Raw genomic sequence first — 26,956 nt, 5'->3', positions numbered from 1 at the left:
AAGAGATCACTTCAGTTTCTGAATCAGTTTCTCTGATTGTGCTATTTATAGGTTTATGTTTGAGTAAAATGAACATTGTTGTTTTATTCTATAAACTACAGACAACATTTCTCCCAAATTACAAATAAAAATATTCTCATTTAGAGCATTTATTTACAGAAAATGAGAAATGTCTGAAATAACAAAAAAGATGCAGAGCTTTCAGACCTCAAATAATGCAAAGAAAACAAGTTCATATTCATAAAGTTTTAAGAGTTCAGAAATAATCAATATTTGGTGGAATAATCCTGGTTGGTTTTTAATAACAGTTTTTTTCATGCATCTTGGCATCATGTTCTCCTCCACCAGTCTTACACACTGCTTTTGGATAACTTTATGCTGATTTACTCCTGGTGTAAAAATTCAAGCAGTTCAGTTTGGTGGTTTGATGGTTTGTGATCATCCATCTTCCTCTTGATTATATTCCAGAGGTTTTCAATTTGGTAAAATCAAAGAAACTCATCATTTTAAGTGATTTCTTATTTTTCCAGAGCTGTATAACACTGTGTCAGATTTGTGCTGTTGCTGCTTTTTACAGAATAGAGAAACCATTAAATTACACTTTACTAAGTTACTAAGTGTCCTTTTACTAACACAGTGTTCATGTAGTGTACATATAGATGTTATAGCATCAGTTTAGGTTGCCTGGTAGTAGGTTTTGTGTTAACAGACAACAAATTTTGTGAAATTTGGTTAAATATTGGTTATAAAATCCAAAATAAAATATCAGGACAGAGTCTACTGACATCAAATTAACATAAACTTACAACATAAACTTCTCTTGTGATGTTAAGTAACAAATATCGGTAAAAAGGCTCCTTTATAAAGGGTTTATAAATAGTTCAAAAAGAAGAGCATTATAAATCAAGCTGTAAATACTTTAATAAGCTTAATTTATAACACATAAATTGAAAAAGAACAACAATGATTTTTTTTTAAACATATCTAATACAACAATATATAAAATCAGTTTAGCCATTTTAATATATTGTAATAGCTAAATAAATGAAGCTATTAACAGAAATTATAATAATGATTAATGGAAAAGACAAAGTAAGATATGCATCTAGTAAAATCTGAGGTTTAAAAGTATATAAACGAAAGAATGGGGAATCACTATTTGGTACACGACACTTCACTGTTGCCCTTCCTGTCCATGTGTTGTAACTGCTTATTAATAGTTTATAATCTAATAATAACCCTTATCAAACTCCTTTATAAACCATTTAAAAACCTGGTAACACTTTTTATGAATCAGGTATCTGTGGGGCATTATAAATGCATCCATAAAGCTTCATAAACCATTCACAATGCTTTATAACACTTGACATAAGCCTATACATCTAACTATACATAAATGTTTATAATCTCAAACATAAAACATTATTACAACACAGTATAAAGCGATTTTCATTATAACACATAACAGTTTGAGGGAAGGCATCGCTGTGGATCTTGATAAAGCATTATGTGAGTGAACTCAACATCTATTAAGCTTTATGAAACAGGTCTGATCAATAATGTTAAGAACAGAAAATGCAAATATATTATAATGCATTATATCGCTTTGTGATATAAAGCTTTATACTGTGCTGTTATAACATTTTATGTTTGAGATTATAAACATTTGTGTATGGTTAGAAAGGCTTATGTCAAGTGTTAGAAAGCATTATGAATGGTTTATGAAACTTTACGAATGCATTTATAGACACCTGATTCATAGAAAGTGTTACCAAAATCCCTTTATAAAGGAGCCTTATTATAAAGTGGTACCAAAATATCTTAACGTCTTTCAAACATCACATTGTAAATCATCATGGTTTATTGGACAGCAGGTACATAAAGTTCTGTGAAAAAGTATTTGCCCCTTAAGATTTATTTTGTTTTTACTTTTTTTAATCATACTATCCGAACCAATCTAGCCCTGTGTGAAAAGGTTTTTGCTCCCTAAATATAATAACTTCAATAAAGCGTTGGAATTATTTACAGAATTGTTTTAAATCAGACATGTTGGAGGAATTTCCTGCATAAACGACCTGTTTAAGATCATCCACAGCATCTCAAATCACTAAAATTTGACTAGACCACTCCAAAAACTTACATTTATTTCTGTATTTTTTAACTATTCAGAAGTGAAGCTGCTGATGTGCTTTGGGTCATTGTCCTGCTGCAGAGCCCAAGTACACCAGAGCATAAAATCACAAACTGATGGCACAATTATTAATTTTTCTGTTTTTTTAAATCATGAATTAAATCATTGTTTAAAAATACTTTTTTGTATTAAATCAGGTTTGTTTGATAATCTGATAAAAATGTAAGTATGACAAAAAAATCAAAAACCAAAGGAATCTGTAAATTGGGCAAATACATTTTTACGGCGCTGTAAATCGACTAGCCAGTAGCTAGTATTTAGATTGTGCTCATGCTCACTAGTACTTCACTTAAGTAGAGTTTAGAGTTAGTTTTAGAATGTGTCCCATTAAAATATGAAACTTTAGAGCTTTTAAAACTTTTTAAACTTTTATCTTTCTTTCCAGGACAGTCCAGAACTCGTTCTCCTCCAACAGCGTCCGTCTCCCCTGTGCTTAATTCCACACTATCCTCTTCTATAGGTATTAACATCAGTTTATATCCAATATATATATATATATATATATGTATGGCTTAAGAAATAGAAAAACTTAATTTCAATGTAAATCAGCATACTGCATATGAACTAAACAGTAAAGCAGGGTCAGCATTTCCTGTCTTGCAAAACTTTCTTCCAGCACATTTTGGTGGATTTGCTGTTTAAAAACACTTAATTGAACTTGTTTTAATATTATTATTTAGTTATTCAGCAGTTATAAACCTGGTTTTGTAGATGTATTTGAGCAGGGATATGGTGTAGCTACTGCGGGGGTGGAAGATGCTGGTAGGTGTTTGTGATTTCTGAATCTTTATTGGGTATTAACACAACTTTAAAACATACAGACATACAGAAAGATCCTATTTCATCAACACTATACCCACTTTACCCCACCATGCCATCAGTTTACCCCCTTACAGAGTCCTCACAACCTGCAACATGATATATTTATCAGTTAAAAGGGTGATGAAATTGAAATAATCTCTGCGCTCACTGGGGGTTCTGTATTCTGTATTTTCTATATTTAATGTTTTGCCTGATTCTTTTTCCTGTGATCATGTTTCTGTAAAGCTGCTGTTAGCCAACACCAGTTGTAAAAAGTGCTATACAAATAAATTTGATTTGATTTGATTTGATAATAATCCCATCCATGCATTGTATTGAGATTGAAACTTAATAATAATAATAATAATAATAATAGTTTTGAATTTTTCATAATTGTTTAATTTTATTTCGTTTTAACCTTTCCTCCTTTAATTCATTTTTAGTGCATATCTATTTTATTAAAGGCGAGGAGACGAAACTCAGAGATGTGCGTCCGGACGGGACTAAAATTACCGGAGGAGCACGGAGTTCAGAGAAAAACAGTAGATAATTCAGCCTGTAATTTTCTCAGAGGACGTCTGAGAAAAACACGAACATGATCGTTCTGGACGGGAATAAAATCACAGAGGATACAAAAATAACCATAAAAGAGAACATTACCCAGAACCCCCTGAGAAACTAATCCAGGCTGGATAGAGCTTTAGTTTCAACAAAAATTTCAATATTTAATGACACATATTGATAATGTATCACAAATGGAAACAATGCAATATTATAATAATTTGATTGCAATATAAAATTCACACCTAAACAACCAGGATCAGATGTATGGCAGCTGAAGAAACAGTTTAGGACAGGAGCTGAAGAGATTGAGAGCCTGAAAATGATAAAAACGATAGAAAACGAGAGAAAACGAGAGAAAACGAGAGAAAAAAGAAGGGAATAGATAGATATATATAGAGAGAAAGAGAGAGAGGTGGGGGGGGGGGCTGTGTAGAGAGTCAGCTGCCACTGGTTAAGTGGATAAGTGGCGGCTGCTGAAAGCTGTGGATCGGAGCGTTTTTCACCGCCTCGCCGTTATACCCCCCCTCCCCCCGGGCTCCTCTTCGGGTTCTGGATCCCCGCAGGACGTGGGACGCAGCGTGGCGCGGGGTCTCGCTCGTATCCCGCCGCGCCGGCAGATGCTTCCCGTAGTATTTAATCCCTCGCGACGCAGACGAAGCGACAGAGCTCCAGCCGGGCAGCGCTCGATATTTATATCCCCCCACGTTTCCCCACCGCCTGACAGGAAAGCGTCACGGTGAGCTGCCGCTTTTCCGTGCCGGCTGCTGTGGCAGGGAGAAAAGAAACACATCCTGAATTGGAGGGTGAGATCTCCCGGCGGTGGGGCAGGGGGACGCGGGCGGACGTGTCTGAGAGAAGCTCACCTGCGGAAAGGTGAGAGGGATGTGATTAGAGCGTCTGGTCCTCAGGAGAAGATGCTCTGTGATTGAGATGTACATTAAAGAGAGCTGACGGCTCGAGACGCGCCGCCTAATTGGAACACCTGAAAGAGGTGAAAACAATTAGCCGACGTGTCGCTGCAGAATAAAACACCTGTGACTTATACAGTGCTGATCAAACTGCACAACTACAAACATATCCAGCAAAACATCGAGGATATTTTGGATGGATGGATGCTTTATTAATCCCAGAGGGAAATTCTAGACATCCAGTAGCAGCAGGTAAACACAGTACACAGAAGTTACAAAAAAAAAAAAAAAAAAAAAATATATATATATATATATATATATATATATATATATATATATATATATGATTTGATGGCCCTTTTGAGAAACCCAAGGACGCTTTACAATTTACACATATTTTACACACAAACATTTATACTCAACTACCCAATAGCCCACAGCGTACTCTCAACCGGAAACAACCGTCCACCTGATGGACTGCATCCAGCACTGCCAATCCATATCTGAGCACAGTCATACATACATTTACATACACACACACACACACACATCAATTTTACATTAAAAAGAGGAATGATGTCGACTATACAAAATGTGCAAGTATATCATAATCACAAACTAAATTCCCAAACACCCATCATTCAATCCTCTGCTCTTCACGGTCTTGTCGAGATAGTAAATAATTTAACATTCCTTCAGAAAAGTTCTTTGCTTGCACACAAACACATATTGATAAAATATCGATATCACAATATATAATATTGTTTTGTTAGCGCTAAACTATCAATACGTGGCATCAAATATGGATATTGTAATTAAAACACACAGGAGTTGACATGTTCTCTCATTTTCACATTTTAATGCTCTCAATCTCTGCCTGATCACATTCTGGTTGTTTAGGTGCGAATGTGCTGGTAAACAATAGAGGTTGCACAAAATATCGGTATTGCGATCAAATTATTATAATATCATATTGGTTTCATTTGCAATTCATAATTGATACTTGGCGCCAATTATTTGTAAATTCCTGTTGAAACTTTAAACAATCTGATCTTCCAAAGACTCGCCCCAACTAGACTTACTAAAGTTACTGCTTCGTTACTCCACATGGTGGCGCTATGATCTAATGGATAGGGTAAATAAACCTGCAGTGAAGAATATTGGTAGTTAAATTGTGTGAAACTGAAACACCAATAAATCCATAATTATAGATATATGGATTATAGGTGTATTGATGAAAGTTAGTAGAAAGTGTTACTGAAGGTGGGCTCTGAGTGGTCCAGTGGGCTAAAGTGCTGCCACTATAATCAATGATTGCTTGGTTCGAATCCCGGGCATGCAGCTTGCCATTAGCTGCCAGAGCCATGAAAGAGTACAGTTGGTCTTGCTCTCTCTGGGTGGGTACAGCAGATGGTGCTCTTTCCCCCTTATCACTTATCACTAGGGTGATGTGGATCAGCACAAGGCTGCGTCTGTGAGCTGATGTATCAGAACCGAGTCGCAGTGCTTTCCTTGGCAATGCTGCATCAGCAGCAGTTAAAAAAGAGGCGCAGTCTGACTTCACATGTATCGGAGGAGGCGTGTGTTGGAGCATCACTAGTGATAGGGGGAGTTCTAATGAGTGGGCTGGAGTAAATTGGTTGAAACTGAAAAACTTAAAACAGGTACAGATTGTAATAATATTTAAGATTTATTGAAACCAGAGAGCTGATCTTAAGAGTTAAGCTTTTAGTAGTGAACTCCAGGTTCTCTACAGGGTTCCTTTCTGTTCTAAGATCATCTTCTGTTCCAGATCTACCTGAGCTCCTCCTGATCTTCTCTCAGGTGTAGCTTTTTCACTGCAGGAACCCATCAGATTAAATCTGAGATCTTTTTTACGGAGCACAAACAACCCGACAGCTCCCTCACCGAACCCCGTCATCAATTAGTCATTTAGCAACAGGAGGCTAAAACTTACAGCAGGTCTCCAGAACAACGCGTCTCCTGAAGGATTCTGGGAGGAAACACGTCTCACAAATTTACCGCACCATTAAAACGCTGTTTCTCTCTCTTTTAGCGATTTCATTTCAGTAGCAGTAATTCTGTGTTTCTGTTCCAGTGGTGATTTCAGGGCTTTAATCCGCTCCTCACTCCTCCACGCCATGAAATCTTTCTATTGGAGAGAGATGCTCCACTTATGCTAATGAGCTCTGTTTTATTCAGGTCAGATCTTTGATAGAGCCGTATGCTAAAACTGAGACGAGGAAAATGAAAACAGACCTGCTTCCCTTTCAGAAACTCTTCCTGATTAACTAACCGAGCTGTTGCTCAAACACAGATCCTTCTCCTCTCCCACTAACCCTTTATCTCCTTTATCTATCTTTCTCTTCCCATCTTCTCTTCTGTTATTTCTTTTCCTCCCATCAGTACATTCATTCATTTGTAGCTCCGCCCCCGCATTACCTGTCCCCGGGTGTTTCCTGTTGCCTCCATGTGTATTTAAGCCCCTATGATTTTGTCTACGTTTTATGTCTGTAAGGTTGCACGTTTTTCAACAAATGGCTGAAATAACAAAAAAAAGATGCAGAGCTCAGACCTCAAATAATGCAAAGGTAAAGTTTTAATAGTTCAGAAATCAATATTTGGTGGAATAACCCTGGTGATTTTTAATCACAGTTTTTATGCATCTTGGCATCATGTTCTCCTCCACCAGTCTTACACACTGCTTTTGGATAACTTTATGCTGCTTTACTCCTGGTGCAGAAATTCAAGCAGGTCAGCTTGGTTTGATGGCTTGTTTTTTTTTTTTATTTGGTCAAATCAAAAAGCTCATCATTTTTAAGTGGTCCCTTACTATTTTTGTTACAGAGCTGTATATTATGTAATATAATGCATTATTAATAATCATTTGTTTGAGAAATCAACCCAAAACAGTATGTCTTAACTACAGTATATTAATCTTAATTGATGTATTTCGTAGTCAGTTAATCTCCCTGGTTTAACAACACCTGCTTGGTTATGGACTCCCCCCCCCCCCTCCCCCCCCTCAGGTAAAGGAGGATATCTGAGGCAGGTAACTCCTCTAAGACCTTTCTGGTCATGGAGGATCTGGAGCCCTGGAGCCATCAAACCAAACCAAACTGCTTGAATTTTTGCACCAGGAGTAAAGGCATAAAGTTATCAAATCAAATCAAATCAAATTTATTTGTATAGCGCTTTTTACAACAGGTGTTGGCACAAAGCAGCTTTACAGAAACATGATTACAGGACAAAGAATCAGGCAAAACATTAAACATAGAATATACATAATACAGAACCCCCAGTGAGCGCGGAGGCAAGGAAAAACTCCCTCAGAGCTGCAGGAGGAGGAAGAAACCTTGGGAGGACCAAGACTCACATTAAAGGGGGGACCATCCTACCACTGGTCAAATGGCTTTTAAATTAATTTTAAAAAGTCTTTCATACATCCACATAGGTTTTATATATTCAGGTGTATAGCAGCTCCACTAATGGCTTATAGAGTAAGATGGATGATGAGCAGCTGATCTGTGGTGGTGGATGGAGAAGAGCTGACTTCAGAAACTTCCAGTCTGGCCAGACAGAGGACATGAGTTCCTGAGGGTCCAACATCGGTATCGGGTCAGACAGGTGGGCAGTCAGTAACTCGGAGGAAGGCAGAGAGATGGAATTAGTTTTGACTGGATTTATGTAAAACAGAGAATATAAAACATTATCAGAGTGTGGCAAATGACTCCGGCAGAACTGAATAAAACAGCCTAACTAAAGGCAGAGAGCCAGAAGGTAACATAGACATGGAGGCTCCCTGAAACACTGGCATCCACCCACTCCACCGTCCACAAACCTGAGTGACCGTGTGCAGTGGGAGAACAACAGCACCAGCATCTCAGTTTACCCACAATTCCCTCTGTCCATGAACCGCTGAATCTGCAGCCTTATCTAAAGGGAAAAACATTAATTACCAAAAGCTAAACTAAACAAGTTAGTTATCCAAAAGCAGTGTGTAAAACTGGTGGAGGAGAACATGAAACCAAGATGCATAAAAACTGTGATTAAAAACCAGGGTTATTCCACCAAATAAACATGCTGACTCTTCTCTGTGCTGCACCAAGGTGGTGGAATGAACTTCCAATGGATGTCAGAACAGCAGAGTCACTCGCAGTCTTCAAACACCGACTGAAGAATCATCTTTTCAAAGAGTTTCTAAACTAAAAAATAAAAAAATAAATAAAATAATTAAAAATAAGAAAATCTCTGAGGGTTCTAAACATGATCAAGCTTTGTGTATCTCTTGATTCTAGTTTATAAACTTGCTCTGGATATTTTGAAGTAACTGAATGAAGCTCTGTTGTAAGTCTCTCTGGATCAAGGCGTTTGCTAAACAACTTAATTTGAAATATAAATGTAAATGAGCCCGGGACAGAGTATAATGTATGGCTCCATAATTTTAGCTTTTTTAAGATGTCATCAGGACCAGGGCTAAAGGTAGTTTTTGTTGGTGGTTTTAAGCTGGTTTTAGCCTCGAGTTTTAGGGAGTTTTATCACTTGCTGAATAAATATTTCTGTATTCAGGACTGTTTCTGGGCTTTTCTCTGATATAAAGGGCTGTTTTCAGGAAGGATGGAGCGAGGGATGAGTGTTTTTAGGCTCCATAGAGTTGAGCTACAGTCAACTCCAGTCTGTTAGCTTGTTATGCTAACTGGTTAGCGTTAACTGTTCTACACAGCGCTCCTCTAGTGCTTCTACGCAGCGCCTCTAGTGGTATGGCGGTATGTAAAAAATGCATACCGGTTCTAAATTCCCCTCCGTATACTGTATGAACCGGTATACAAACCACACCAGCACTAAAGTGCTTTTAGCCTCGTTTTAGCCTCGAGTTGTAGGGAGTTTTATTACTTGCTGAATAATTGATTGATAACCAAACCAGCACTATCATCAAAACAGAATATTTTATGATAACTGATGATTTTTGTAACAACCATTTATTTTTTGAGATTTTAGCCTTGTTGTCTTATCTTCTCCCATCCACAAGTTCTTATCTTGTCCTTGAACTATCTTATCATGCATGACGTGGTTCCCCTGTCCGTCACTTTTAGAATGCATCCTGTTACTAAACTCAATAGAGAAGAACGATGCTTTACCAGCATCTCCTGCTGATTAATTAGACAAGCAGCTCAGCTGTTTAATATTAATGGTGATTTTATTCGGACGCTGGTCGCCGCTCGGCGTCGGGCGAGAGCTTTGTCGATGTAAGCGGTCGATCAGGTGACCTTCTCTCTGTGCTGAAGGTCAATCGCGAGTTTCTGAATCTGTTCTTCTGTGTTCTGCAGATCTGGCCTCCATCCACGGAGGAATCTCCAATCAGGGCTGGTTCATCGGGCTGATGTGCGCCGTGGCTCTGCTCACGCTCATCGTGCTCATCGCCTGCTTTGTGAACAGGAACAAAGGAGGAAAGTACTCAGGTGAGTTTCTGCTGTCGTCCAGATCACCTGCTGTTAGACCTGCACCGGGTCTACAAGAGATTTCAGGACTCGTCTACGATTACAGACAGCTCAGAATTGCTGATATCAAGAAAAAATATATTAATTTTAGAGAACATTAGATATGGTTGTAGTTCATATCTTGAAAAAAAAATCAATATATATATTACATTACATTAGTTATAATTGTATTAAAACTTATATAAGGTACACATACATTAAGTACACATGCCTTTCTGGACAAGTAAAGAAATAATCATTTCTTCTTCTTCTTCTTCTTCTTCTTCTTCTTCTTCTTCTTATTATTATTATTATTATTATTATTATTATTATTATTATTATTATTATGAAATGTTTTTAGGCATATTAGTATTCAGTACACATGCCTTTCTGGAGAAGTAACTTTAAATATATATATATATATATATATATATATATATATATATATATATATATATATATATATATATATATATATATAAAGATATTTTATGATAACTGATGCTTTTTGGAATAACCCTTTATTATTAGAATTTATTTAGGCATCAAAGTAATTTACTATATTACAATGTCATTAAACCTTATGCAGTTTCTGACACATTATATTCAATTATATTGAATATAATGTTATTATATTCCTGCATGCATTGAGGTAAACATTTTACGTAATGATGGGATTGGATGCAACACTTTCTCAGATTTCGGGCTGTAAAATAACGTAAAATAACGTACAAATAAATCCAGAGTATGGTGTGTACAGGTTCTTACAACACCGGCTCCAAAAATGTGATGCAATATGAAATATCTTTATTAATATTCTGATCTAAAACAAAAGAATTTTTGCATTTGTCATGTAATTGTGAGGTCAATGCAGTGAAAATACTTAATAATAAACACTAATATTATACAATACTTTACTATACTATACATTTTTCACACATTTTAATTGTGTGCCAGTAACAGGAGTGAGTGTTAGTAACAGAATTTATTTGTTGTGATAAATTGCATGATAATAAATTAGATTATTTTCAGGTTTGGGTATTCTTGATAAGATAAAAATAGCTTTGCATATTTTAGATAAATATAATGTGCATGCATATATGCATATACACACACACACACACACACACATTGAACCTTCACACTCTGCTCTTACTGGTGCAATGTGCAATTAATGAAGATTGAACACCAGGCTGCTCCAATTTAGCCATGAAACCTAAAATCCCACCCTAAAATGATGACAGGTGTTTCAGTTTCATTGTTCAACTCCTGTATATGTGTTGTTATATATGAGCCTGAGTTGAAAAAATATAAAAACAAGTTTAATTTGGAAGAATTACAACAAACAAATGGCGCCCATTCACTGGAATGGCTCATATATACAGTAAAGGAGTGCAGCAATAACGGGTCTCTGAGGATTTGAAGGGTTAAAGGAAAGGAAAACAATGAAAATGAGGACAGACGAGTGCAGAGAGAGGGAAGAATGGAGCGAGTGAACGGCGGTTCTGCTGCTCTACTCGGCTGAAGCTGCATCAGAGTGGAAAATGAAGCGCTGCGTTTATATTTAACATGTCTAACACATTCTATTTACAGGATGCAAATAGAGTTAGACTCACAAAGGGACGGCACGAGGAGCGCTGGCACAGAAATGAAAAGCTGCATTAGAAATTCTACTGCTCTCCATGAGTTTCTCCCAAAAATCTCTTCTTAAACTGTTTCGGTGACACTTTCTACGAATGTCATCTTTATAAGACTCTATAAACATACTCATAACACATTATAATCATTCATACAATATTATAAACATGGCTATACATTTTTAAAATAATTAAAATATTTAAATATTGGTTATGCATTTAAAAATATATATTTATAGCCATGTTTATAATGCCTTATGAATGCATTATAATATGTTATGAATATGACTAATAGAGAGTCTAATAGAGATGACATTCACAGAAATTGTTACCACTATTTCTAATAAGAGGAGATAAAAATGCTTGAAATACTGTCAGAACACCGTGTGAAAACCCCTGTGAAATAAACCCTCACTATCTTAATTTCTCATGTTAATAACTTATTAAAGTTTGATCTGATTGTTTCCATTATAGTGTTTACGTCAAGGCGGTATTAATGAGTGTATAGGACGGATCCATTCACATACATGTGTTTCCTTTTTAATTTATTGGCTCATTTACTTCAGGAGCCGAGTGCATTAATGAAATTAAAAGAGCTAATTTCTCCCTCCTCCATCAGTGAAAGAGAAGGAAGACCTCCATCCAGACGTCGAGTCTCAAGGAATGAACGATGATACCTTCTGTGAATACAGGTAATTTTCATTCATTTCTATTAAAAATGCTGTAAATATTCAAAAAATGCAGATTATTGGTTGAGTTTGCTGAGTTTGTGGAGTCAACACAAACCCACCACCCAACATTCATCAATAAGAGTCACTGGGCAAGACTCCCAACTCTACATAACTCTACATAACTCTGTATAACTCAACATTCTCTTCTATTAGCTGTGTAACATGTTCTAAATCATTCTGTTTATACATACAGCTTCATATATATATATATATATATATATATATATATATATATATATATACAGCTCTGTAAAAAATGAAGAGAGCACTTCAGTTTCTGAATCAGTTTCTCTGATTTTGCTATTTATAGGTTTATATTTGAGTAAAAAGAAATCAATATTTGGTGGAATAATCCTGGTGGTTTTTAATGACAGTTTTTTTTTTCATGCATCTCTGCATCATGTTCTCCTCCACAAGTCTTACACACTGCTTTTGGATAACTTTATGCTGCTTTACTCCTGGTGTAAAAATTCAAGTAGTTCAGTTTGGTGGTTTGATGGTTTGTGATCATCCATCTTCCTCTTGATTATATTCCAGAGGTTTTCAATCTGGTAAAATCAAAGAAACTCATAATTTTTAACTAATATATATAGTGTGTGTTATTGTTTAGTACAGTATTGTTATAAAGTTCCTGTGTTTGGTTTATTGTTTTATTGTTCTTTTCTTGCGGTTGTAAAGAGAGCGTAATGTTGATGAGATAAACGTGGATCAGCAGGACGGCTCCAGCTCAGCACACGTAACGAGCTGAGTAACGCTCTCACGTACGTCCCACAGCAACAGCAGCCCCCACCCACCCCACCCCCCCCCCCCCCCGCGTTGCTATTTTATTGCAGTGCATTGTGGGTAGATAGAGTGTTAGAGTGTGGTGGTGGTAGGAAGTAGAAGTGATTGCATCACTGTTTAATAGAAGTTCTTGTTTCATGTTTATTAGTGGAGATGAACTGTGGATAAATGGAGATGAATATAGATGAATAAAGATAAATAGAGATGAATAAAGTTGAATGAAAAAACAGAATAAAAAGAGATGAATGGAGATTAAATGAATGGAGATGAATACTGATACAGTAAACAGAGTTAAATAGAGATGAATGAAATAAAAATGTATCATTGAATTGAGATGAATAGAAATAAATGGAGATGAATGGAGATTAACCAACTTGAATAGAGATGAGTGGAGGTGCATAGAGATAGACAGTGGATGAATGGTGGATGAATAGAAATAAGTGGAAATGAATAGAGATAAATACAGATGAATAGAAATAAATGGAGATGAATGGAGAGGAACCAACTTGAATAGAGATGAGTGGATATGTATAGAGATGAATACAGATAAATGGTGGATGAATAGAGATGAATGGAGATGAATAGAGATAAACTGTGCATGGATGGAGATGAATAGAGATGAATAGAGATTAATAGAGATGAACAGAGATGAAGAGAGTTAAATGTAGATGAAAACAGATGAAATATGGATAAATATAGATAAACAGAGATAAATATTGATGAATAAAGATAACTGGAGATGAATGGAGATGAACATAGTTAAATGGAGATGAACAGAAATGAATGGGGGGTGAATAGAGTTAAGTAGAAATGAATAGAGATAAATGGAGATGAATGGAGACGAACCGACTTGAACAGAGATGAGTGGAGATGTATAGAGATGAATAGAGATAAACGGTGGATGAATATATATTAATAGAGATGAACAGAGATGAGGAGAGTTAAATGTAGATGAAAACAGATGAATGATGGATAAATATAGATAAATGGAGATGAATGGACATGAGTAGATAAACAGAGATGAATAAAGATGAATAGAGATAAATAGGAGATTAATGGAGATAAATGCAGATGAATAGAGTTGATTGGTGGGTGTAGATGTGAGTGTAGAGTTGTGTGATGCTGGTGTTTGAGTGGAACACTGTGATCTTCACTCCCTCCGATCCTCTGCTTTAATTTCTCTCTCTCCACAAATCAGGCTAAATTAAGGCTCCCGTCGCGTCCGAGACAGGTGTTACTGTGCTCTCGCGCACCTGCAGCTCCCCCCCGCCCCCGGCACAGAGCTCTCGCTCTGAATCATTCATTTACACAATAAAACACAAACCCAACTTCTCCCGCACTGCTCTCTCTCTCTCTCTCTCTCTCTCTCTCTCTCTCTCTCTCTCTCTCTCTCTCTCTCTCTCTTTTCTCTCTCTCAGTCTAAAATAACTGTGATAAAAAAGTACTTTTCTAACAGATACAGAAAATATATAAAATAGGTCAATACTTACATTACTAATTCTACAGTTATTCTCTAACACCCCTGCAGCAAAGAACTTTTAAAATTAAAATACAATTAAAATACAAAAAAATAACTGAATTTAATACAAATATACACTTGACAAATTAATTTGCAAGAATAATAATATATAAGAATAATAATAATAATAAAAAATAATAATAATTTTACTTTGCAAACATTTGAATTATCTTTTGTATTTTTTCGTAAAATCATGACACATTTATGTACACAGTATACAAACTATTTTACAGTTAAAAAAAATCAGGAATAATACGCTCTCTCTTCTTCTTAAAAAAAATAGAAAACAAAAAAAACTGAACATTTGAACAATTCAGTAAAGCATTGTGTTTGAAAAATGGTGAAAAACATTAAAAACACTAAACATCAACTCTTCATCCAGATTTTATTATAGATCTTAAACTAAGAATTTCACTTAGAAGAGCTCGTGTGTTTAGAAATCAGTGTGCTGTAAATGCCATGCAGTTTCACAGTGATTAAAAAAACAAAATCATGTGAAAATACATTTAAGGCAAAACATTACAGGTGAACGTAAGTCTTTGCCTCTTAATCATTGATGTTTTTAATTGAAAAAAATAATAATAATAATATCAAAACATTCAGATTTAAACCTATATTACACCCTGCGCAAGACAGGTCCTGGTAGCTGCGCTGTTAAAATAGCAATCTGATAAGTATGTATAGCCATGTTTATAATGCCTTATAAATGCGCTATAATAGTCTAATAGACATGGCATTCATAGAAAGTGTTGCCATTGCTTATAATTTCTGATTTGTTTTGTTTTTAATATGCGCATGTTTGGCATCAATTATATGAATGTAGTGTCTATAAGACTCTATAAGATATGGATATTTCTAAAAAATATACATAACACATTATAGCTTGTGTTTCTTAGGCATTATGAATTAATTATGTTGCACCATAAGCTGCGCTTGTAATACTTTACACATCCGGGTAAAAATATCATATCATATATTTTTATATATTCTTTTACTATTAATATACAGTATTACCATACTATATACAACACTATTAATTTATAATTTATAACTCTATGTCTAATTATAGCATGCCTTGTTGGGGTTCTTAGCTCTTATTGACAAAAAACATTTTATAAACAAAGGTGATCATGCATTATGATCACAATTCATAATGCATAATAAAATATGGCTATATAATGTTAACATATTTTTATAAGTATGTATAGCCATGTTTATAATGCCTTATAAATGCACTATAATAGTCTAATAGACATGACATTCATAGAAAGTGTTGCCATTGCTTATAATTTTTTATTTGTTTTGTTTTTAAATATGCGCATGTTTGGCTTTAAATATATGAATGTAGTGTCTATAAGACTCTATAAGAGATGGCTATTTCTAAAAAATATATAGCACATTATAGCTTGTGTTTGTTAGGCATTATGAATGGATTATATTACACCATAAGCTGCGCTTTTAAATGTTTTACACATCCGGGTAAAAATAGCATATATTTTTATATATTCTTTTACTATTAATATACAATACAGTATTACCATACTATATACAACACTATTTATTTATCATTTATAACACTATGTCTAATTATAGCATGCGTTGTTGGGGTTCTTAGATTTTATTGACAAAAAACATCTTATAAACAAAGGTGATCATGCATTATGATCACAATTCATAATAAAACATGACTATAATGTTAATAATTTTTATAAGTATGTATATTCATGTTTATAATGCCTTATAAATGCACTATAATAGTCTAATAGACGTGACATTCATAGAAAGTGTTGCCATTGCTTATCATTTCTGATTTCTTTTGTTTTTAATATGCGCATGTTTGGCATCAAATATATCAGGAATAACTCAGGTGCACTGAGCGCAGGTAAACAGGGCTTTTTGGGGGGGATTGTGGGTAATCACACGGTGCATGTAAACACTCCCTGACCTTCAGCTCTGAATATAAACTGATTCTGCTGTAATCTGCATGTAAACACATTCAGTAACTACAGGATGGAGTTATTTACATTTTCCCCAGCTCCTATTTATCCCCTTCACTCTCAGCACTGTGTGTGTTTTTATGTGTTTTGTGTGTTTTTGATTATTTACAGAGGCTTTAAAAAGTATTTATACCCCTTGAAGTAGGCCTGTCACTATAGGAATAACTCTAACTGTGAAGTTATTGTGATAATCGATATTATTGTCATAACACATTATAATACATCCATAAGGCGTTATAAACATGGCTATACATATTTATAAAAATGTATAATTCATTATAGCCATGTTTATTACGCATCATGAACTGTGATTATAAATCATCATTAGCTGTAGTGTTTATAACATGTTATACATCAATAGCAAGAAACTCAGTCCCAGCTTTTAGACTGTATTATGAATAAAAAAGCTTCCAACTTATAAACACACCCTCAATATTCCTATAAATATATTTTTAACCACTCAAATTATTCTTGTCTTGAATATAATATTAGTTATAGTCAATTATAATGTATTATAACAGGTCTTTGTGTGCTGTAAGTGAAGTGCCAGACTTTCATTGTAGGACTAGATTATTAATGATAGAGATATACTATTTTACATATATATTATAAGCACAGCTTATAATGTAGTATGATCACAGGTCATAATGCTTACTAAACATGGCTATAATGGGTTATGCATTTTTGTAAATATTTATAGCAATGTTTATAATGCCTTATGAATGCATTATAATTTGTTATTAATGTGGTTATATAGTCTTATACTTTTAAAGAAAACTACATTTAATTATGAGATTATTTCTGATAGTTGGTTAAAAAGAGTAGTCTCTAACTCAAAACACACACTAAGCTAGCTTAGATACAGTAGATAGTCGAGGTTTGAGGAAAAAGAAAAAACTATATATGTTTAACTTGCTCTGTTGTACCTGATCAGCCAATAACTATTTCATTTTTAAATTGTTTTTATTAATGTAGGACTGCAGGACTGCAAACAGCACTTCTTACGTCTTTCTTTCAACAATGTTTTTTTTTTTCTTTTAACAATGGATTTGTGGAGTAGAGGATTTATATTTGTCCTGTGAACAGATTCTCCTGATCCACCTGAGCTGTGGATCTCTGCAGCTCCTCCAGAGTGATCATGGGCCTCTTGGCTCTCCTTACTCGATCTGTCAGTTTGGGTGGATCATGGCCATGACTTGGTAGATTTGAAGAAACAGTTGTAGAATACATGTTCATTGAACAGTTCTGCTTGGAATAGAATATATATGATATATTATACATATTTTATAACCTATCCCTGCTTTAAACTTCTTCTCTACAACTTTATCCATGATCTGTCTGCTGAGTTCTTCCTTCTTTGTCTTCATGAAGCTCTTTGTTCACTAGTGTTCACTAATAAACCACTGAGGTCTTCACAGATAAATACAGCTGTATTAATACTGAGATTAAATTACACACATCTGGATTAACTCTATTAACTCATTAAGTTAAGACTTAAGACTGAAGGCTGTAAATTGTACTGTGATTGTACTGGATTTTATTTCAGGGTTCGCACATTACACTTCAGATATTTTTATTTTATTAATGTATAGTTAGTTGTGTGTATAGTTTTCCTTTCACTTCACAATTATGTGCTACTTTATATTGGTCTATCACCTAAAATCTCAATCAAATACTTTAGAATTTAGGTAAGGTGACAAAATGTGAAAAAAGTTTAAGGGGTATGAATATTTTGCAAGCAACTGTAGCTAGAAGCAGCCCAGCTCAATTGTCTCAATCGTCTAAAATGTCTCAAACAGTCTCCCTCTTTTTTATTCCATCAGCGATAACGACGAGAAGCCCCTAAAGGGCAGCCAGCCCTCGCTGACGGGGGACATGAAGGACAGGGACAGCGGGGACAGCATGGTGGACTACGGAGACGAGGACGTCCACTTCAACGAGGACGGATCTTTCATCGGAGAATACGGCGGACGCAAGGAGAGGGTCTCCACAGAAATCAAGGCCACCAATCAGAGCACGGCGTGAGACGAGGACGGCGGACAAATACAAACTATACTGGACATCACTTCTGGACAGAAAATTGACAGAAACGAGGGACAAAAAGGGAAGAAAAGAAAAGAAAACGAGAAAAAGAAAATGACATAATCCACCTGAAGCGCTTTTTTATTTTAAACATAAGAATTAATGTGTTTATGATTATCATCGTCCACACCGTCACGCTTACGTTATTTTATAAAGCTTAGTCTCACATGTATTATAACAGATCATCACATTCAGCTGTATATAAAACCGCCTCCCGTGATTTATTTGTTTTTGTATTTGCTGAGAATCTGTCGAAACTTTGGAGCTGCCGGAACTACTTTCCACATTTTAATCATAATTTCCATAATTTCCCTCTTTTCTTTTTGTAACGTGACCTGTGTTTATAATTCAGGAGATTGGAGTAGAAAAAAAGAGAAGAAAAGAAAAGATGAGGAATTTACACTGCAAAAAAAATGAAAGTTAAATCCTCTTAAATGTAGTTTAAATATTTGACTATAAGGATATTTCTCATTTGTTTTGCATGATTTCGAGTCCTATTTTACACCCTTTGCAATTAGAATCACAATGCTGGTTTAAACAGCAGCAGAGCTTCTGAATATATCTACACTGATGGGCGTGGTGTTCTGGAAATGAGGTGTGTTCAGGTACATTTCTGGAGTTTTATCTTGTTTATCTTGGTAACAGAAAACACAGGAGCTCCACTGACTGAATACAACCTAGACAGACGCCAACAGTCTGACGTTCATCGCTATCTCGGTAACACAGGCTCTGTGCCGAGCCGAGCTTACACCCCTACTTATTACACACACATGAACACACAGCAGCACAAACCCAACTTTTACATCAACAATAAACAGAATAGTAAATAAAATAACATTGCTGTTCCCGTAAATGAGCTGCTGGAGCTCCTTCACAGCGTCAACCAGCAGCTCAGTTTCCTCTGCTGAGAAGAGTTTGTTGAACACGTCCAGGTAGCTGCACCGTTACAATAGCAATCCACCAAAGTCAGAGCTCACCTGATCTACTCTTAAAGAGACACTCTGATTGGTTTATTATTTCACGTTCCACCCAAAATGAACCACACCAATCATTAATTAAGAGAATTAGTACTAGAATTAGACTTGCCGTGCATGATGTACTTTTCCCGTCGTTATGATAGCAAAGACACACTGACACGCCCTAAATCAAGCTGCACAGTGCACTGTCGACAGCTTCCCTATAGATCACTAATATAGGACCCTTAATCTACTAAAAGTGTCTTATTGTATTGGCATATATTTATGCCTGGTTTAAACATTATTGCTTAGCAAAAAAAATAAAAACTTAAAATTTAAGCAAAACTGATTTAAGCAAAACTATCTGCCAATACAATAAGACACTTTTACTTTAGTAGATTAAATCACTTAAAAAAAACAAGTACAAGAAAAAGTCAGCTATTGATCCTTATAATATTGTTTTAATAATATTTAAATGAGAAATATGAGAAATATATAGACTACATTTAAGATGATTTCACTTGCTAAAAAAAATAAAAATAAAATTATATATATATATATATATATATTTTTTTTTTTTTGCAGTGTTCATTCTTTCACATCTGTCTCTTTTTTTTTCTTTTGTGAGGGTATAAACCTAGTGTACATTTTTGTCTTATTTTATTTTTTCTTCCTTATCTTTATCCTTATCTCTGTTCATTTGAAGATTTCATTTAAAAATGATTGAGCATTTTATATATATATATATATATATTCAGATATGCATTCATTAAATGTGTTTTAATATGTGTATGACAAATTTGCTCATTAAGTTATTACTCATTTCTAAAAAGACAGGCAAAAAAAAAGCGTGTTGTATTATTAAGAATTATTAGATTTTATTGGATTATACTGCTTTAAAAACATATCCAGTTTTTACAGCAGCTGAAAAAAACAAGCGTTTTTTTTAGTGGATTATATTATAAATCACAGCATCGTCGCAGTTCTATGTTTTATTGTGTGCTTGCATCTAATGACCCATTGATGATGATTGATGATGTCATACTCCCCTAAAAATGATGTCAGTGTAAAAAGGTTTTAATTTTAACTCATTTTGAGCGTTTTATTCTCGGTCCGTTTATTATAAATATAAATTTGGACCCGCTGTAAAGAAGAACTGCCAGAACCACACACTGTCGAAAAGTGAAGATGAGCAAAAGAGATGAAGATACAAGGTTTTTGCAGGACAGTAAATATTTGCTGCAGTATTTTGTACGATGTTTCTGCGCGTTGATTAATCGGGGCTTTAAGAGGAAGTGACGCAGTGTAATCTCACCTCAGGGTTAAACCGGCTCTCAGTCCCGCAGCTCTAAACTCGCTGTTAAATAAAGTGCCATATTTGATGCTTGTATGTTTTTGCCTTGTTCTACCAGATTATGGATCATATAAATGTCGTCTAATTCCGTCAGAATTCCAGTTAAACCCGTAAAATCACCGTCTGAACGGCGTCGGGCAGCTTCTCTGTACCAACATCTTTATGTTTGCATGTTTATGGTTGTTGAATGATGTTTGTGTGCAGATTTGACATTAAATTTTATTACTTTTCTTCATTTTGCGTTTGGTGATTAACTCTATTCTATTTATGTCTGTTGCTGCATTTTTCACACCGTTCTGAATGTGCTCCTGTTGGTTTGTATTAAAACAAAACAACATTTAAACAAACCTGCTGTTACTGTATTCGGATGGTCCGTTATTGATGCTTCATAGAAGCTCACCTTACATTCAACTAACAGTTTATTACATGTCTATTAAATGCATGTTAATGATTAGCCTAAAATCATCAGCCCTTAAATCTAACCCTAAACCTATATCTTAAATCTAACTCTACACCTTAAAAATAAACCTAAACCTAAAATCTAACCCTAAACCTATATTTTAAATCTAACTCTACACCTTAAAAATAAACCTAAACCTTAAATCTAAACCTAAATTTAAATGTTAAATATAACCCTAAACCTAAAATCTAACCCTAAACCTAAAATCTAACCCTAAATTTAAACCTAAAATCTAACCCTAAACCTATATATTAAATCTAACTCTACACCTTAAAAATAAACCTAAACCTTAAATCTAAACCTAAATTTAAATGTTAAATATAACCCTAAACCTAAAATCTAACCCTAAACCTAAAATCTAACCCTAAATTTAAACCTAAAATCTAACCCTAAACCTATATATTAAATCTAACTCTACACCTTAAAAATAAACCTAAACCTAAAATCTAACCCTAACCCTAAACCTAAAATCTAACCCTAAATTTAAATGTTAAATATAACCTTAAACCTAAAATCTAACCCTAACCCTAAACCTAAAATCTAACCCTAAATTTAAATGTTAAATATAACCTTAAACCTAAAATCTAACCCTAAACCTAAACCTAAAATCTAACCCTAAACCTAAACCTAAAATCTAACCCTAAACCTAAAATCTAACCCTAAACCTATATCTTAAATCTAACTCTACACCTTAAAAATAAACCTAAACCTAAAATCTAACCCTAAATTTAAATGTTAAATATAACCTTAAACCTAAAATCTAACCCTAAACCTAAACCTAAAATCTAACCCTAAACCTAAACCTAAAATCTAACCCTAAACCTATATCTTAAATCTAACTCTACACCTTAAAAATAAACCTAAACCTAAAATCTTACCCTAAACTCAAACCTTAAATCTAACCTTGTTTCTAAAATCTAACACTAAACCTTAAATCTTAAAACTAACCCTATACCTAAAATCTAAACTTAAACCTTAAACCTAACCCTTACATTTAATAGAGACTTATTTACTTTCCCCTTAAAGCTTATTAAATTTAATAGATGCACTTAAACATTTATAGAGTATCAGTAACAGATCACTCAAAACCTTTTGACTGCTAAAGGAGTCAAATTCAGGTCCAGACAATAAATATTAGAACTAATAAATAAATAAATATATATATATATATATACACAGCAGGCAGTTTGAACACTGGGGAGAATTTTTGAACTTCCTGAAGTTTAAGGATCTGGATTTTTCCACTCTGTTAGGCTGAGTGTTAATCTATTTTCTTTGGTTTAAATCCCAAAATTAAATAAATAAAAAATAGATAAATTTGAAATTGGAAATCCGGTCACAAAATCAGATCATTAGTTCAGGAAGAACATTTAGACTCATGAGTGTGTGTCAGGGTTGACCCAGGCAGAGAGACGAGGAGGCGGACGTATTCACAGGTAGGGCGAATTTATTAAATAAATATAAACAAATAAACAAGTAAACAAGAAACAAAGAAAAACAAGAAACAGAGGCGAGCTAAAACTAACAAACAAACAAGAGGTACTAAAGATAAACAAACGGGGAGACTATAAATCTAGGCAGGATAAACTAAAACAGGGCAAGGGAATAAACTAGGGAAAACACAGGGAACTAGAAAATAACAGAATAAACAGGAATATAAATATATACTACAAACAAATAGGGAGACTAAACAAGGAAAACAAAATGAATAATGAAACAAGACTATGAACTAAACAGGGCAAGGATAATAACAAGGATTAAACTAAGATAGACACGGAGAGAAACACGGAGAGAAACACGGAGAGAAACTCTGGGAACACGGGAAGACAAACGACAGGAGACAGTGCAAAGACCGACCAGGACAGGTGACAGAGGAAAGCTATTTAACTAAACAGGAAACACACTGGGAGTGGAAACACCTGGGGAAGGGGTGGAGCTACAAATGAGACATGAGGTAATGGAAAATCACAGGCAGAACACAGGGGCACGGGTCACGTGGGACAACACAGGCACGAGGACAGACAGGAAACAGGGCCAGGCGTGACAGTGTGTTTGGGAATATTAAAGTTAACGCTGTAATGTGCCTTGTCCCGTATACAGGCTACAGGTGTACAGTAGGTGATGCAAAACCCTTTTTTTCTACAGTAAAATAACTTTATTTACACTCTGTAAATGTGAGGGTTTGAAATGTCCTACAGGACACTTAGAGAAGCTCCTGTTTTCTCTTTACTGCACTTAATAATAATTCCAGATCAGTAACAATCAATCAGGAATCAACCCAATTCCTGCAGGTTTGAAAATTAAGACGTAAAAACTTGACAGACATAATAAACTAAAGGATTGGAGACATGAACTGTTTGATTTGTATTCAGGAAAATATTCATTTTAAAATGAGCTTCAGGAAAGAGATGATTTTATTCATTATATTTTGACAGATTTACTTAATCCTTTGAACGCAGTTTCAGTGATTTTTTTCTTATAACACAGTAATTATATCAGACAGACACATGCCCTGATCTCTTTTACTCCAGAAGACATACGGCTGCTCAAAAATATCATCATTTAAAATGTAAAAGGAAGCAGAATTGTTATATTTTCCTGGAACTGATCATGATTTGCTCAAAATTTTACCAAGCGCCTGTTTTTATTTTACTTATTTTTGAATGTATAGACTTTAAATATATTCACACCTAAAAATATCTTTTCAAAAATGGTTAGACTAGAGTGTTTATGAGTTAAACGCATAATAATATTGATGATTTGAGTTCATTACATGGATTATTAATTATTACTTTGATAAAATACATGGAGAAACAGCATCAGGAGGATTTATTTTATTTTTCTTGATAATCAATAATCACACCTCTAGGATACATGTAGATACTAAAAACCTGACACTCAGAGCAGCCTATGCCTTTCAGTATTTTAATCATCAGGACACACAAAGAAAACTACAGTATATACAAAAATATAAACGGTTTAGTGTAAATAAATACAAATTTTAGTTTAGTGCAAAATAACTACTTAGTAAAAATGTGCAAGTAAAATAAACACTATATAAAGTAGTGCGCACACCATACCTAGCTTTAGTTTGAGTAAAGCAGGTAGTTTCACACTTTTTCTGTGGACACTTTTGAGTCTTTATTTACTGATATTATTTGGTTTGAAACATCATATAAATATGTTTGAAGCACTAAAGGTGAATAATATTGGTTGGGGTTTAGGTGTTTTTCTCTCAATGGGTTTCTTGTAGATTTAGCTTTACTGCACTGGGTAAAACACAAGGTGCGATTTTGGACGGAAAATCAGTCTGTAGGACAGTAGGGTTAAATGTGTTTTTTTTTTATATTTTCTATTACAATTACAATTATGCTTTTTAGTAATGTTCCTTTTTAAACAAGAACGATTTTGAATAGAAATCCTCAAGATTTAGTGATGTAAAGTCAGACAATTGACAAAAATCCTGGCCTGTTTATGGGCTAAAGTAGAGAAGATGTTAATGCTGATTATTAATGAATTAATACTTTTTCCCTATAATGTAATGTGATGGTGCAGAGTGTTATCTATTCACTGTAACTGTTAGTGATAGCAGCATGTTTTTACCAATCTGCTCATTTCACTAAAACAGCTAGTTTAGGGTGTTTCTTCACAGGAAATGCAGTAAAACTCAAAACGTGATGATAAGGAAGATCTGCCATGCCCTATAAAACTACCGTAAGTTACTGTAATCAGAACACGTGGGTTTGTTTCTGTAGAAGAACTGAGAGAATTATGGTTCGTCCTTGAAAACTACAGTTGCATTTCCGTTGCCCTGCAGCGGCTCGCCTGAGTTATAATAAAATAACATGAAAAATGGCCACAGTTTTTGGGTTAAGGTGTAAAGAACTCTTCATGTGAAGTAGATCACTGAGCTCAATCTAATCCAATCTGCAGGCATGACCTACTGACACAGAAATAAAAAAAGCTTTAAATATTACATAATATCCCTGTTATATGGTAACTGGAGTATAATTTATAGTGTTTTAACTATAAAAATACAGTTCCAATATTTTTTCTAAAAAAAAAAGATATAGCGTAGTGGTGGACTATATCACAATTTTTTATAGTTTCACAATATACAATATCAGTCAAACGTTCGGGAAAAAAAAAAAACTTTTCATTCAATGTTCTTTTATTTTCCTACATAGTAAATGAACAGTAAAGTGATCTATCAGATTATGAAGGAACACATAATGAATCATGTAGTAACTTAAAAACAGTGTTAAACAAACCAAAATACTCTGTGAAGTATTTAGATGCTCTTATCTGCAGAGCTGTTAACTTGTGGTTTCTGAGGCTGAATTTATCCTGTACAACAGAGGAAACTCTCGCTCTTACTTTCCTGGGGCGGTCCTGATGAGTGCCAGTTCCATCATTAAAATGTTTCTGATGGTTTTTAAAGCGAATGCACTTAAGAATACTTTTAAAGTTCTTGAAATTCTTCTTTTCGGATTGACTGACCTTCATTTTGTTTCTTAGTCTTTTTTTTGTCATTACAACTGATGCTCATAAACACATGAGAGAAATTTAAGTAATTAACTCTTGATGAGTTCAGCACAGCTGTTAACTGAAAGCCTGAATTCCAGGAGACTCTACCTCATAAAACTGACTGAGAAAATCCAGCAGAGATGTTCAAAACTGATCATCTAAACAAGAGGAGGTACTTTGAAGAATCTAAAATATAAAACATATTCTGGTTTGTTTAAGGCTTTTTTGTCAGACGTTCATCGCTATCTCTGTAACACAGGCGTTGTGCCGAGCCGAGCGTACACCCCCACTTATTACACACACATGAACACACAGCAGCACAAACCCAACTTTTACATCAACAATAAACAGAATAGTAAATAAAATAACATTGCTGTTCCCGTAAATGAGCTGCTGGAGCTCCTTCACAGCGTCAACCAGCAGCTCAGTTTCCTCTGCTGAGAAGAGTTTGTTGAACACGTCCAGGTAGCTGCACCGTTACAATAGCAATCCACCAAAGTCAGAGCTCACCTGATCTACTCTTAAAGAGAATGATGAGTAAGAGACACTCTGATTTATTGGTTTATTTCAGGTTTTTATTTCATGATTAATTAAGAGAATTAGTGCATGCATTTTGCATTGCATTTCAAATCGTGCAAGCTGTACTTTTCCTGCCGTTACGATAGCAAAGTCACATTGACACACCCTAAATCAAGCTGCACGGTGCACAATTAATGGCTCACTTACAGATAAAGTGCTAAAACAGTTTCCTGAAAGAACTGCAGGCGCTCAGTATAGCGCTCTTTATCTCAGGCTGTAAAAGAAGTGGAGAAATTCTGTACGGGGCGAGATGCAGCTAGCGCCGCTCAAAATGAGGCAATATATGATACGCAACGCCGGGTCAACCACCGCCAGTTGAAAGAGCATAGCGACATGCCACAACACATCCAGACAAAGCACTCTAGCTGCGGTTCATGTGCGCATCACCCA

The 26,956-nt window shown here is 34.8% G+C and overlaps 1 protein-coding gene across 14 annotated transcripts in view; it reads left to right on the top strand.

Moving 5' to 3' along the window:
* chl1b (cell adhesion molecule L1-like b) overlaps window positions 1-20,161 on the top strand; it is a 212,401-nt gene extending 192,240 nt beyond the window's left edge. For 6 of the 14 annotated variants that reach the window (XM_049479446.1, XM_049479449.1, XM_049479442.1 and 3 more), the window contains 4 exons: window positions 2,577-2,651; window positions 9,792-9,923; window positions 12,198-12,270; window positions 18,432-20,161. In XM_049479446.1, the coding sequence (XP_049335403.1) occupies window positions 2,577-2,651; window positions 9,792-9,923; window positions 12,198-12,270; window positions 18,432-18,633 (482 nt within the window). In that variant the 3' untranslated portion in view covers window positions 18,634-20,161. Of the gene's footprint in view, window positions 1-2,576; window positions 2,652-9,791; window positions 9,924-12,197; window positions 12,271-12,987; window positions 13,071-18,431 lie in introns of all 14 variants that reach the window. The other 8 variants (XM_049479452.1, XM_049479450.1, XM_049479451.1 and 5 more) reach the window with 4 other exon arrangements.
* Window positions 20,162-26,956: the final 6,795 nt, after the last annotated feature.

This window comes from Astyanax mexicanus, chromosome 5, assembly GCF_023375975.1.
Source record: "Astyanax mexicanus isolate ESR-SI-001 chromosome 5, AstMex3_surface, whole genome shotgun sequence".
NCBI lineage: Eukaryota > Metazoa > Chordata > Actinopteri > Characiformes > Acestrorhamphidae > Astyanax > Astyanax mexicanus.
The sequence above is the reverse complement of the archived record's forward strand: the minus strand, read 5'-3'. Positions and strand labels throughout refer to the sequence as shown.